The sequence below is a fragment of the Nerophis lumbriciformis genome, linkage group LG28, assembly GCF_033978685.3.
Source record: "Nerophis lumbriciformis linkage group LG28, RoL_Nlum_v2.1, whole genome shotgun sequence".
NCBI lineage: Eukaryota > Metazoa > Chordata > Actinopteri > Syngnathiformes > Syngnathidae > Nerophis > Nerophis lumbriciformis.
Window position 1 is genome coordinate 9,000,795 of NC_084575.2, and position 12,493 is coordinate 9,013,287.

The following is a 12,493-nucleotide window of genomic DNA, read 5'->3' on the forward strand; positions in this document are numbered from 1 at the left end:
ATTCAAATCTGCCTGGTTAGGCTCTGTGTATGTCACATGTGCCTTCCTTAGGTGAAGCCAGCTTTACAGCTATGTTGTTGATTGATTGATTGATTGATTGAAACTTTTATTAGTAGATTGCACAGTACAGTACATATTCCGTACAATTGACCACTAAATGGTAACACCCAAATAAGTTTTTTAACTTGTTTAAGTCGGGGTCCAGATACAGATATATACTATCAAATATATACTAACATCATAATACAGTCATCACACAAGATAATCATCAGGGTATATACATTGAATTATTTACAATCCGGGGTGTGGGATATGGAGGGGGGGGGGGGTTAGGTTTGGTTGGTATCAACACTTCAGTCATCAACAATTGCATCATCAGAGAAATGGACATTGAAACAGTGTAGGACTGACTTGGTAGGATATGTACAGCAAGTAGTGGACATAGAGAGAGAGATCAGAAAGTATAAGAAAAAGTGTCTACATTTGATTATTTACAATCCGAAGAGGTATTATGTGGAAGGGAGGGTGTTAGTTTAGGGTTGTAGTTGCCTGGAGATGTTCTTTTAGTGCGGTTTTGAAGGAGGATAGAGATGCCCTTTCTTTTACACCTGTTGGGAGTGCATTCCATATTGAAGTGGCATAGAAAGAGAATGAGTTAAGACCTTTATTAGTTCGGAATCTGGGTTTAACGTGGTTAGTGTTAGTGTTAGTGTTATTATGCTGTTTGTTACTTATGTATGTTATGTTGCAGCTATTTAAAATAGTTTTGTCAATTTGTTCTGGCCTGAAATAAATTGGCCCTTTGAAACATATCTTTGTCTTTGTGTGTTGTATGTAGAGCACATTGCTTAGCAGAGTTCAGTGATGCAAATGTATGTCAAGTTGATCAACAGATTGTATTATTCTCCAGTGCAATAACAGTACTAAAATGAAGGCTAAAAGGGCATTAATGGGAGCTTTAAAAAAAAAAAAAGTAGAAGAAGTAACTAAATAGTTACTTTTCACAGTAACGCATTACTTTTTGGTGTAAGTAACTGAGTTAGTAACTGAGTTACTTTTGAAATAAAGTAACTAGTAACTGTAACTAGTTACTGTTTTTCAGTAACTAACCCAACACTGATGATGAACAATAAAAACTAGTAAAATATATATATTTTTTCAACTCATCCCCTTAAACACCCAACATGCCACAAATACACTGCAGTCCTGTGGAAACCCTAAATCAGGAATTTGTCAATCGAAATGTTGGCTTATCTACCACGGAGTCTTAACTCTTCATCTTAGAACAGCGACAATTTTGCCCAGTAATATGGTTTGTATAGGCACTTTTTTACAGCAGGACAAGCTATGACCATTAAGGCATGACTGGTTGAGTTTGGGGCTTCACGGTGGCAGAGGGGTTAGTGCATCTGCCTCACAATACGAAGGTCCTGAGTAGTCTTGGGTTCAATCCCGGGCTCGGGATCTTTCTGTGTGGAGTTTGCATGTCCTCCCCGTGACTGCGTGGGTTCCCTCCGGGTACTCCGGCTTCCTCCCACTTCCAAAGACATGCACCTGGGGATAAGTTGATTGGCGACACTAAATTGGCCCTAGTGTGTGGATGTGAGTGTGAATGTTGTCTGTCTATCTGTGTTGGCCCTGCGATGAGGTGGCGACTTGTCCAGGGTGTACCCCGCCTTCCGCCCGATTGTAGCTGAGATAGGCTCCAGCGCCCCCCGCGACCCCAAAGGGAATAAGCGGTAGAAAATGGATGGATGGATGGATGGTTGAGTTTGGTGCGAAAGAACATTGGTATCAGTATGTACCGATTTCCATGATAAAGTACAAGGTTGGCCAATGCTGATTAGTGCTGATCACATAAGCCAATCCCCTACTTTATTTATTTTGGTCTCCCGGCTGACAGAGGCAGCTAGCAGCCACAGTTTGGAGACACTCCCCTAAATTAATAATCCTCCATTGCGGCAAATAAACTGCCTTTCTTACAGGTATTATTATAATTGGAGGACTGGAGGTCTAGCCTAAACATGTTAGACACCGAGTAAGAACAGGCAGAAACAGACAAGAAGGCATGTTAATCGCTAAACTAGCTGCTAAGCTATCTTAAAAGAACACACAAAATAAGTGCTTAGCAAACTCTAAGACAGGGGTGTCAAACTAATTTTAGATCGGGGGCCACATGGAGAAAAATCTACTCCCAAGCGGGCCGGACTAGTAAAATCAAGGCACGATCACTTAAAAATAAAGACAACTTCAGATTGTTTTCTTTGTTTAAAAATAGAACAATCACATTCTGAAAATGTACATATAATGTTGTAGGTTTTTTTTTACACTTACATTTTGCGGTTAATAGTATTATACCTTTATTTGTCCTTATTTATACTTTCTGAAAAAACTATGTGATAATAATGTTCATCAGTCAACTCAATGGTGTTAATTTTCAATCCATCAAGATAAACAAATAAAATCAAAATCAAATTACAGGATGTACTAACATCATGTGGTTTATTTTTTTTTTTTACATATATAGCATAATCTACATAGATACAAAGAATTGCTATTGCAATATCTACTGGACACATTTACAACAGCAGTTTCTTTCCTTGAAAAATTTTGCTCATTTTTAAACTTAGCAAACTCATCCCGCGGGCCGGATAAAACCTGTTCGCAGGCCTGTTCCGGCCCGCGGGCCTTACGTTTGACACCCCTGCGCTAAGAGGTGTAAATAGTACCACGTTACAGCAGATAGTAACTAGCTATGATCAGGAAATTGAGGGACATTAGCCGCCAGCGAGGACGCTACATTTGAGTTAAGGACGGGTTCTTTCGGTTGTCGTTGCCAAATTTGCGGACACAGCTAGAATGTGTAATCAACATGCATTATCACGATATAATGTCAGCCAAATTTAGATCATTTACTGTATATCGTATATCTGTCAATAGCACTCACAAAATCAATCAATCAATCAATCAATGTTTAATTATATAGCCCTAAATCACAAGTGTCTCAAAGGGCTGCACAAGCCACAACGACATCCTCGGTACAAAGCCCACATAAGGGCCAGGAAAAACTCACCCCAGTGGGACGTCGATGTGAATGACTATGAGAAACCTTGGAGAGGACCGCATATGTGGGTAACCCCCCCCCCCCCTCTAGGGGGTCGAGTGGGTCTAACATAATATTGTGAGAGTCCAGTCCATAGTGGATCCAACATAACAGTAAAATGACCGTTAATACATGTGATCAGGAACGGCAGATCTCACTTATGGATGATTGGTATCGGAATTGACGACATAAAACCCTGATTGCAACATCCCTAACAAAGACCTTTAACCCCATCAATGATTACATGTAATACAGATATCTTCATTTTCATAATCATTCAACAAAGACATCCAGTTCAGTGTCTCTGCAAAAAGGCTATGTTTTCTAACTATCTTGCTCAAGTTTTACACACATGTGCTGGTCAGTCCCCTAAACGTGTATACCAAATTTTATGGCGATTTTTCTGAACTCCATACATTTACAGCCTGTGTGTTTGTAGAGCGCAATGAGCTGTGTGAGAAATTTTAAGTCAATTCAATTCATTGGGCTTCAAAAACAGCGCGACTGTGAATTTGTCAGAAAAAGTACAATGTTTGGAGACACTTTCACTATTTTGTGTGCAGTGGTTCAGGAGAAGAAGAGTTACATAAACAAATACAGTCATGTGAAAAAATAGCGACAGCACATTGGTTCCATTTTTCACTTCCTGTAAATTTAAAGTACCAGTAGAGTAGAAAAACAAGTTGACTTTATATGCTTGATTGTGTTTCATTGTATCCATTAAACCATATCTTTTTTTGGGCTCTGGGAATCACTAATAAGCCGGAGTTATTTGAACGCAGATTTCTTGCCGGGACATATGGTACAATGCAATCGACAAGATAGGACGGAGCTAGACCGTGTAGTATTTTATACGTAAGTAGTAAAACCTTAAAGTCACATCTTAAGTGCACAGGAAGCCAGTGCAGGTGAGCCAGTATAGGCGTAATATGATCAAACTTTCTTGTTCTTGTCAAAAGTCTAGCAGCCGCATTTTGTACCAACTGTAATCTTTTAATGCTAGACATAGGGAGACCCGAAAATAATACGTTACAGTAATCGAGACGAGACGTAACGAACGCATGAATAATGATCTCAGCGTCGCTAGTGGACAAAATGGAACGAATTTTAGCGATATTACGGAGATGAAAGAAGGCCGTTTTAGTAACACTCTTAATGTGTGACTCAAAGGAGAGAGTTGGGTCGAAGATAATACCCAGATTCTTTACTGAGTCGCTTTGTGTAATTGTTTGGTTATCTACCGCCCCCCAGGACCCAATTCGGACTTCATCAGTGAATTTTCAGAGTTCGTTGCTGATTTAGTGACGCACGCCGACAATATAATCATAATGGGGGACTTTAATATCCATATGAATACCCCATCGGACCCTCAGTGCATGGCGCTCCAGACTATAATTGATAGCTGTGGTCTTAGCGATGCTACTGTACTGTACTGTATATTGGTTGGGAACATCTCTGCGCTGCTGACCCGTCTCCGCTCGGGATGGTTTCCTGCTGACCCCACTGTGGACTGGACTCTTACTGTTATGCTGGATCCACTATGGACTGGACTCTCACAATATTATGTTAGACCCACTCGACATCCATTGCATTCGGTCTCCCCTAGAGGGGGGGGGGGGTTACCCACATATGCGGTCCTCTCCAAGGTTTCTCATAGTCATTCACATCGACGTCCCACTGGGGTGAGTTTTTCCTTGCCCTTATGTGGGCTATACCGAGGATGTCGTTGTGGCTTGTGCAGCCCTTTGAGACACTTGTGATTTAGGGCTATATAAATAAACATTGATTGATTGATTGATATACAATCGTGTTTACACTCCGCAAAGTATGTAAAAACATCACAAAATGCCATAAATTCAGTCAGCCATTTTAAATATTCCGCTCCGAATACCTTCGGCTATTTACAGAGATTAACGTCACAATGGGTACGCTTCTGCACACTGACCATAGTATCAGTCATATTGGAAATACACAAAAAATAGACAGAAATGTGCTGTCTATCATTCACAAACTCCATGTAAGACATGAACACATATGTTTTTCTTTTTTTATGCATACAAAGTTGTAAATAAATAAATACATAAAAAGTCTGCTAACAATGTAGTCAATAGGGCCTCACTATTTTGCCCACAAAACCCTCTAAATAATCCTCTAAAACTCGCCAACAATACTCTTTATTCATATCGTGACCTGAATATTAACCAAATATTAGCGATGTTGTTATTATAAGCGCCAAAGCATACAAACTATTTCTTAGCGGCGCAAAGATACAAACAGCTAATTCGCCCTTTCCTGCCATTACTGTGAGCCGGCAGCTATGTCCAGCTGCTCCCGCGTCATCGCGTCTCAGCTCGATAAAGGTATTCTAGATTATTAATTATGCCAGCCATCTCAATAATAGGAGGATTTAGGCTTGAATCTAGAAGCTGTTCATCTGTGACATTCAATGTGGGACGGCGTGGCGAAGTTGGTAGAGTGGCCGTGCCAGCAATCGGAGGGTTGCTGGTTACTGGGGTTCAATCCCCACCTTCTACCATCCTAGTCACGTCCGTTGTGTCCTTGGGCAAGACACTTCACCCCTTGCTCCTGATGGCTGCTGATTAGCGCCTTGCATGGCAGCTCCCGCCATCAGTGTGTGAATGTGTGTGTGAATGGGTGAATGTGGAAATACTGTCAAAGCGCTTTGAGTACCATGAAGGTAGAAAAGCGCATTTATCATTTATAATGTATACCCTGAGATGGAGACAAACACACACAACCGAAGACAGTGTCTGCAGGAAGACTTTTCCTTGTTAACCCTTTGTGTAAATCATGAAAAATTGTTAATCTTAACGGGAAGATAGGGACACGCTATCAGTCATCATCGAAGTAAGAGAAGACATTGTACAGTAAGCTATCATTTTATTATGTTTGTAGTTTGTATTTCTTGTTTAGTGCATAGCAAGACTGCTACATGATGCTATACAGTTTCACTTTAGCAGAGCTTCTAAAACTTGTAGCTCATCCCATCCTCCTTATATCCAAGATCAGCAATATAAGGTTCTGGATCATAATGCCGCTAGGCGACATCATATGCAAATACGGTGTTAGCTTTCATTGTTATGCTGATGACACCCAACTCTACATGCCCCTAAAGCTGACCAACACGCCGGATTGTAGTCAGCTGGAGGCGTGTCTTAATGAAATTAAACAATGGATGTCCGCTAACTTCTTGCAACTCAACGCCAAGAAAACGGAAATGCTGATTATCGGTCCTGCTAAACACCGACATTTATTTAATAATACCACCTTAACATTTGACAACCAAACAATTACACAAAGCGAATCAGTAAAGAATCTGGGTATTATCTTCGACCCAACTCTCTCGTTTGAATCACACATTAAGAGTGTTACTAAAATGGCCTTCTTTCATCTCCGTAATATCGCTAAAATTCGTTCTATTTTATCCACTAGCGACGCTGAGATCATTATTCATGCGTTCGTTACGTCTCGTCTCGACTATTGTAACGTATTATTTTCGGGGCTCCCTATGTCTAGCATTAAAAAATTACAGTTGGTACAAAATGCGGCTGCTAGACTTTTGACAAGAACAAGAAAGTTTGATCATATTACGCCTATACTGGCTCACCTGCACTGGCTTCCTGTGCACTTAAGAAGTGACTTTAAGGTTTTACTACTTACGTATAAAATACTACACGGTCTAGCTCCGTCCTATCTTGTCGATTGCATTGTACCATATGTCCCGGCAAGAAATCTGCGTTCAAAGAACTCCGGCTTATTAGTGATTCCCAGAGCCCAAAAAAAGTCTGCGGGCTATAGAGCGTTTTCTATTGGGGTTCCAGTACTATGGAATGCCCTCCCGGTAACAATTAGAGATGCTACCTCAGTAGAAGCATTTAAGTCCCATCTTAAAACTCATTTGTATACTCTAGCCTTTAAATAGCCCCCCTGTTGGACCAGTTGATCTGCCGTTTATTTTATTTTCTCCTCTGCTCCCCTTTTCCTTGAGGGGGGGGGGGGGCACAGGTCCGGTGGCCATGGATGAAGTGCTGGCTGTCCAGAGTCGGGACCCGGGGTGGACCGCTCGCCTGTGCATCGGCAGGGAACATCTCTGCGCTGCTGACCCGTCTCCGCTCGGGATGGTGTCCTGCTGGCCCCACTATGGACTGGACTCTTACTATTATGTTGGATCCACTATGGACTGGACTCTCACAATATTATGTCAGACCCACTCGACATCCATTGCTTTCGGTCTCCCCTAGAGGGGGGGGGTTACCCACATATGCGGTCCTCTCCAAGGTTTCTCATAGTCATTCACATCGACGTCCCACTGGGGTGAGTTTTTCCTTGCCCGTATGTGGGCTTTGTACCGAGGATGTCGTTGTGGCTTGTGCAGCCCTTTGAGACACTTGTGATTTAGGGCTATATAAATAAAGATTGATTGATTGATTGATTGATAATTTTCCCCAAAGTAATCGTTATTGGCTCTCACAAAGTCTGCACAATTTGGGGAAGGGATCTGCGGTCCCTACCGCTACATCACGCGATGACGTGACTGGCTTCCTCATTATCTCTCAAAATGGCTCCGGAATCTCCATGAGATTGATACTATTTTGATCATATCTATTTATTCGCTAACTGTCAAAGTATTTAGGTGTTATACACCAGATATATATGATAATAGCTTCAATATGGAGGCAACTTCTTTTTCTACTCTACTGATACTTTGATACCCGGGAGTCTCAATTATTTTGTCCACAGAGTGAATAGTGTTCAAGTGCGTGACTCTGCAATGTTAACATAAGAACATACATCTATGGTCTGTGGGTACTAGTCGTGGCAAATGTGTGATGTCACTAGGGGGCAGCAGTGATCAATGCCAAGTCAACTTATGGTTGCACTGACATTTATGGCTGGAACCTTGTTTTGATGCTTTAAAGATGAAGATAAAGCAAATTAATAGAGCATGACAGTCACCTGGGGTGTGGATGATGTATGGCACCAGGAGTTTGGTCCTTTTCTTCTCGTAGCCCTTCTGTGTGATGTCACCTGCACAAGAAAAGAGATTTTTTTTACTGAGAGTCAGACCACAACCTAAACCCGCTTGACTACCATCCTTTTTCCACCGGCAAAGCCTGTGTTTCATAAATGAGTGCATATGGCTTTTCGCCACCTATTTCGGTGTCAGAGACAAAAACAGATGGTTGCCACAGACATATATGCAACACGGCGGGGGGTAAACAAAACAGCACCTAAATTTGGAATTGTAGGGAAGCGTGGGCAAGAAAGGATGATTCAGAGATACCCGGAGGATCATCGCAGCAGAGGAGGACGAGGAGAGATGAAATCATAAAGACATGAGAGCAAGGCAGGACAACAAAGCAAGAGATAAGAGAGATTTGGTGGCCTATAAACTAGCAAGGGTTGTCTGAAACTGGAAATTGGACACTTTCAAAAATAATTTTTGTATTTTCCTTATGTCATCTATTCATTTTCTATACTATGGTTGCACAATATAGACAATATATGATATAAATTATATGAATTGGGATGATTATAGAGCTTTTATCGTGCCAATAATGCATGTTGATGTGTCCTTGCTAGCGGCTTAAGTCCCTCCACGGTGCAAAGCCGCTTTTAAGTCAGCAATCCTTGCCTCCACCGTTTTTTGTATCATTGGAGGACGAGGAATAGCTAAACTTGCTACACTACACATTGCCATACCGTAGAAGGGTATGCTAACGGCTAAGCTAGAGCTCTTGGATGTAAACAGAGATAGGCTGATCAATACAAATATCAACACTAACGATACCAAGCATAGTATGGTTAATAGCACATTGGTTAGATATTTTTAATCATTAAAAATATGTTTGTCATTTTTGTTCACAAACTTAAAATAAGTCCCTGGACAATAATCGAAAATTACCTAAATATTTAATTATTATTGTTACACCGCCATCTTGTGTTTTCGTCTGATTATAGTTGTGATTAAAAATGGAATTATTAAACGATCTTGAAATGTTGAAGTATTAGTATCAGCATTGGTATATGATCAATACTGCCACTGTACCTACCGTATTTTCCGCACTATAAGCCGCACCTAAAAAACACACATTTTCTCAAAAGCTGACAGTGCGGCTTATAACCCGGTGCGCCTTATATATGGATTAATATTAATATTCATTTTCATAAAGTTTAGGTCTCGCAATTACGGTAAACAGCTGCCATCTTTTTTCCCCGTAGAAGAGGAAGCGCTTCTTCTTCTACGGTAAGCAACCGCCAAGGTAAGCACCCGCCCCCGTAGAAGAAGAAGCGCGCGGTTATTACGTTTCATTTCATTTGTGTGTTTCTGTAAAGACCACAAAATGACTCCTGCTAAGAGACACGCGTACATCATAAAAGCTAACTCGAAGGGATGGATGGATGAAGAAAAGATGAGCGAGTAGTTGAGAGAAATTTACGCGAAGAGGCCGGGTGGCTTTTTTCACGCAGCTCCGTCCCTGTTGATCTACGACTCCATGCGCGCCCACATCACAGATGGTGACAAAAATCAAGTGAAGCACACTAATACAACACTCCCCGTCATTCCGGGTGGATTAACCAAAGAACTCCAACCGTTGGATATTGGTGTCAACAGGGCATTCAAAGTACGACTGCGAACGGCGTGGGAACAATGCATGACAGAAGGCGAACACACCTTCACTAAGACAGGGAGACAGCGCCGGACGACATACGCCAACATCTGCCAGTGGATTGTAAATGCCTGGGCGGATATATCGGTCTCAACTGTGGTCCAAACTTTCCGGAAGGCAGGATTCACGGAACTGCTGGACAACAACAGCGACACTGACTCTGATGACTTCGACGAGACGGAGCCGGCCATTTTGGATGCCGTATTCGCCCAACTTTTTAATTCAGACACCGAAGAAGAAGAATTCGAGGGATTTATGGATGAGGAATAACTTCAGAAAGTGAGCTTTAAATGTTTATTTTGTGTGTTGTGTGACATTAACGTTCGAGCAACGTTGAGTTATTGATGTTGCTATTTCTCTGCACTATTTTGAGTGTTACTATTTTTGTGATTGCACATTTGCACATTACATTTTGGGAGTGAACAGAGTTGTTAGAACGCTGGTTTGTAATATATTATTAAAGTTTGACTGACCTGTCTGACTGTTTTTTTGACATTCCCTTTAGCACAGCGTAGGTGCGGCTTATAACCCGGCGCGGCTTATAGGTGAACAAAGTTTTGAAATATGCCATTCATTGAAGGTGCGGCTTATAACCCGGCACTTATAGTGCGGAAAATACGGTACTTGGTATTGGATTAATACCCAAATTTGCAGTATCACACAAAACGAATGGAAAGTATCCCAACAACAGAAGAATTAGTAGTTAGTACATTTGCAGTTCAGATGAGGTTAGTTTTGTTGAACATATATACAGTTTCAAAATGATGTATCACATTTTTATATTTTCTTTACAACATGTCCAAAAAGGCTCTGGTTCGAGACCCATTGCTCGTTCTGAGGAAAGTAACAACGCACCTCGGTGAAGGAAAGCGAGCTTTTGCCCAAGTCATAACACCGGCTCCAGCTAGACGCCATCTAGCTTTGCCACAGCATCGTCTCCAGTTAGCCGGCACCAACTAGCCGCCATCAAACACACATCACCAGCACCAGCTCACTGCCATCCAGCTCAACTGCCATCATCCAGCCCTGTTACAACTGCGCCACTCGCCGGCTGCCATACAGACACCAACCGGCCACCAACTGCGCCACCAGCTCTCTGACATACGCTTGTTCATGAAATATTATTGGACAATTTGTATAAATATGGAATAAGAGGAGTGGCACATGAGTGGGTCAAAAGTTACCCGAAGAACAGAAAAGAGTTTGTGGAAGTTAATAATAGGAAGTCTGCCTTACATAATATTAGTTGTGGAATACCACAAGGATCAGTCCTTGGACCAATACGGTTTCTTATGTATGTCAATGTTGTTAGGTTTCCAAACTGTTTGAGTGTATTTTACACAACATTATTTTAATTCAGGATAAAATATTAAGGATGTGTTAGAGGTGGTTGAAAACAAATTTATCAAAATGAAAAGATGGTTTGATGTGAATAGATTATCCTTGAATACTGGTCAAACTAAATTTATGATTTTTTGGAGTAGCAGGAAAAGTGTGGATGCCTCGAGATTCAATGAACACGAGAGATTAAGAGATTACGTTTTTGGTGTTAAAATTGATGAACATACGTCATGGAAATCACATATCAATGATACAAAGGTTAAAGTATCTAAAACTATTTCTACTTTACACAAATTGAAGGATTCTTTTTAATCAGAAAGCATTGTATAATTCAATGATTGTTCCGTATCTAACATATTTTGTAGAAGTGTGGGGTAGTGCCTGTAAAACATTTTTAAAACCAATCTTCCTTCTGCAGAAAAGAGCTGTAAGAAAGAGAACCCACAAACCCAATATTCATTTCAAATAGTTACTTAAATTTCATGAATTGGCACTGTACAAAAATCATGTACAAAGCACATAAAATTCTGCCAAACAGCATTCAAAACAAATTTCTTAAAATAGAAAGGAGTTATAATCTAAAAGGAACTGAGCTCTTTACTAAATAGAGATTTAGAACAGGGATAAGCATTTCAATCAAAGGTGTTAGTTTATGGAACAATCTTGACACTGGAATAAAACAATCTAAATCTCCTACTGTATTAAAAAAATTTTTTAAATCATTATGATGAAAATATAGGATTCAGAGTAAATTATTGCTTCCATGTTTAGTTATATGTTATGAAATATGTATAATATGAATATAATAGCGAGTCTTCTGAGTTGAACAACAAATGTAACTGTATGAATAGGGAGGGGGCAGAAATAATACATTTTACTTCTTTCTGCTCTTTTTCGTTCATTATTAGACATTAAATGAATGAAATAAAATAAACAAACATCTGACCGCCAGACATAGCTGCCATCCGGCCCAGCCTGGGCTACAAATGCACAAAAGTGTAGATAGAACCATGGTACAACAAAAAATAAAGAGTTGTTAATAGGAGATCAATAATAATTTTGAGAAAATAACACTACCAGGAATGACGCAATATGTTACCGCATACGTCAGCAGCCAATTTAGAAGCCTTGGTAACCTGTTTTGAAATGGTTCTATTATCATTTATATACCAAATAATATATTGTGCTATATAGCGTTATTGCAGGAGGCTGAAATTTATATCACGCTTATAAATTGGAGGCCATATCACCCATCCCTATTATATACTGCTTGTCCTCATTAGGGTCACAGGTGAGCTGGAGCCTATCCTAGTGCACTTTGAGTGAAGTGAAGTGAATTATATTTATATAGCGCTTT

General features: G+C 40.5%; 1 protein-coding gene across 4 annotated transcripts in view; it reads right to left on the reverse strand.

Annotated features, from left to right (window-relative positions):
* The window catches only part of dip2bb (disco-interacting protein 2 homolog Bb), a 154,952-nt gene that overhangs the window by 83,573 nt on the left and 58,886 nt on the right, over window positions 1-12,493 (reverse strand). For all 4 annotated transcript variants that reach the window (XM_061923553.1, XM_061923551.1, XM_061923552.1 and 1 more), the window contains exon 2: window positions 8,081-8,152. In XM_061923553.1, coding sequence (XP_061779537.1) covers window positions 8,081-8,152 — 72 coding nt within the window. The remainder of the gene's footprint in view (window positions 1-8,080; window positions 8,153-12,493) is intronic.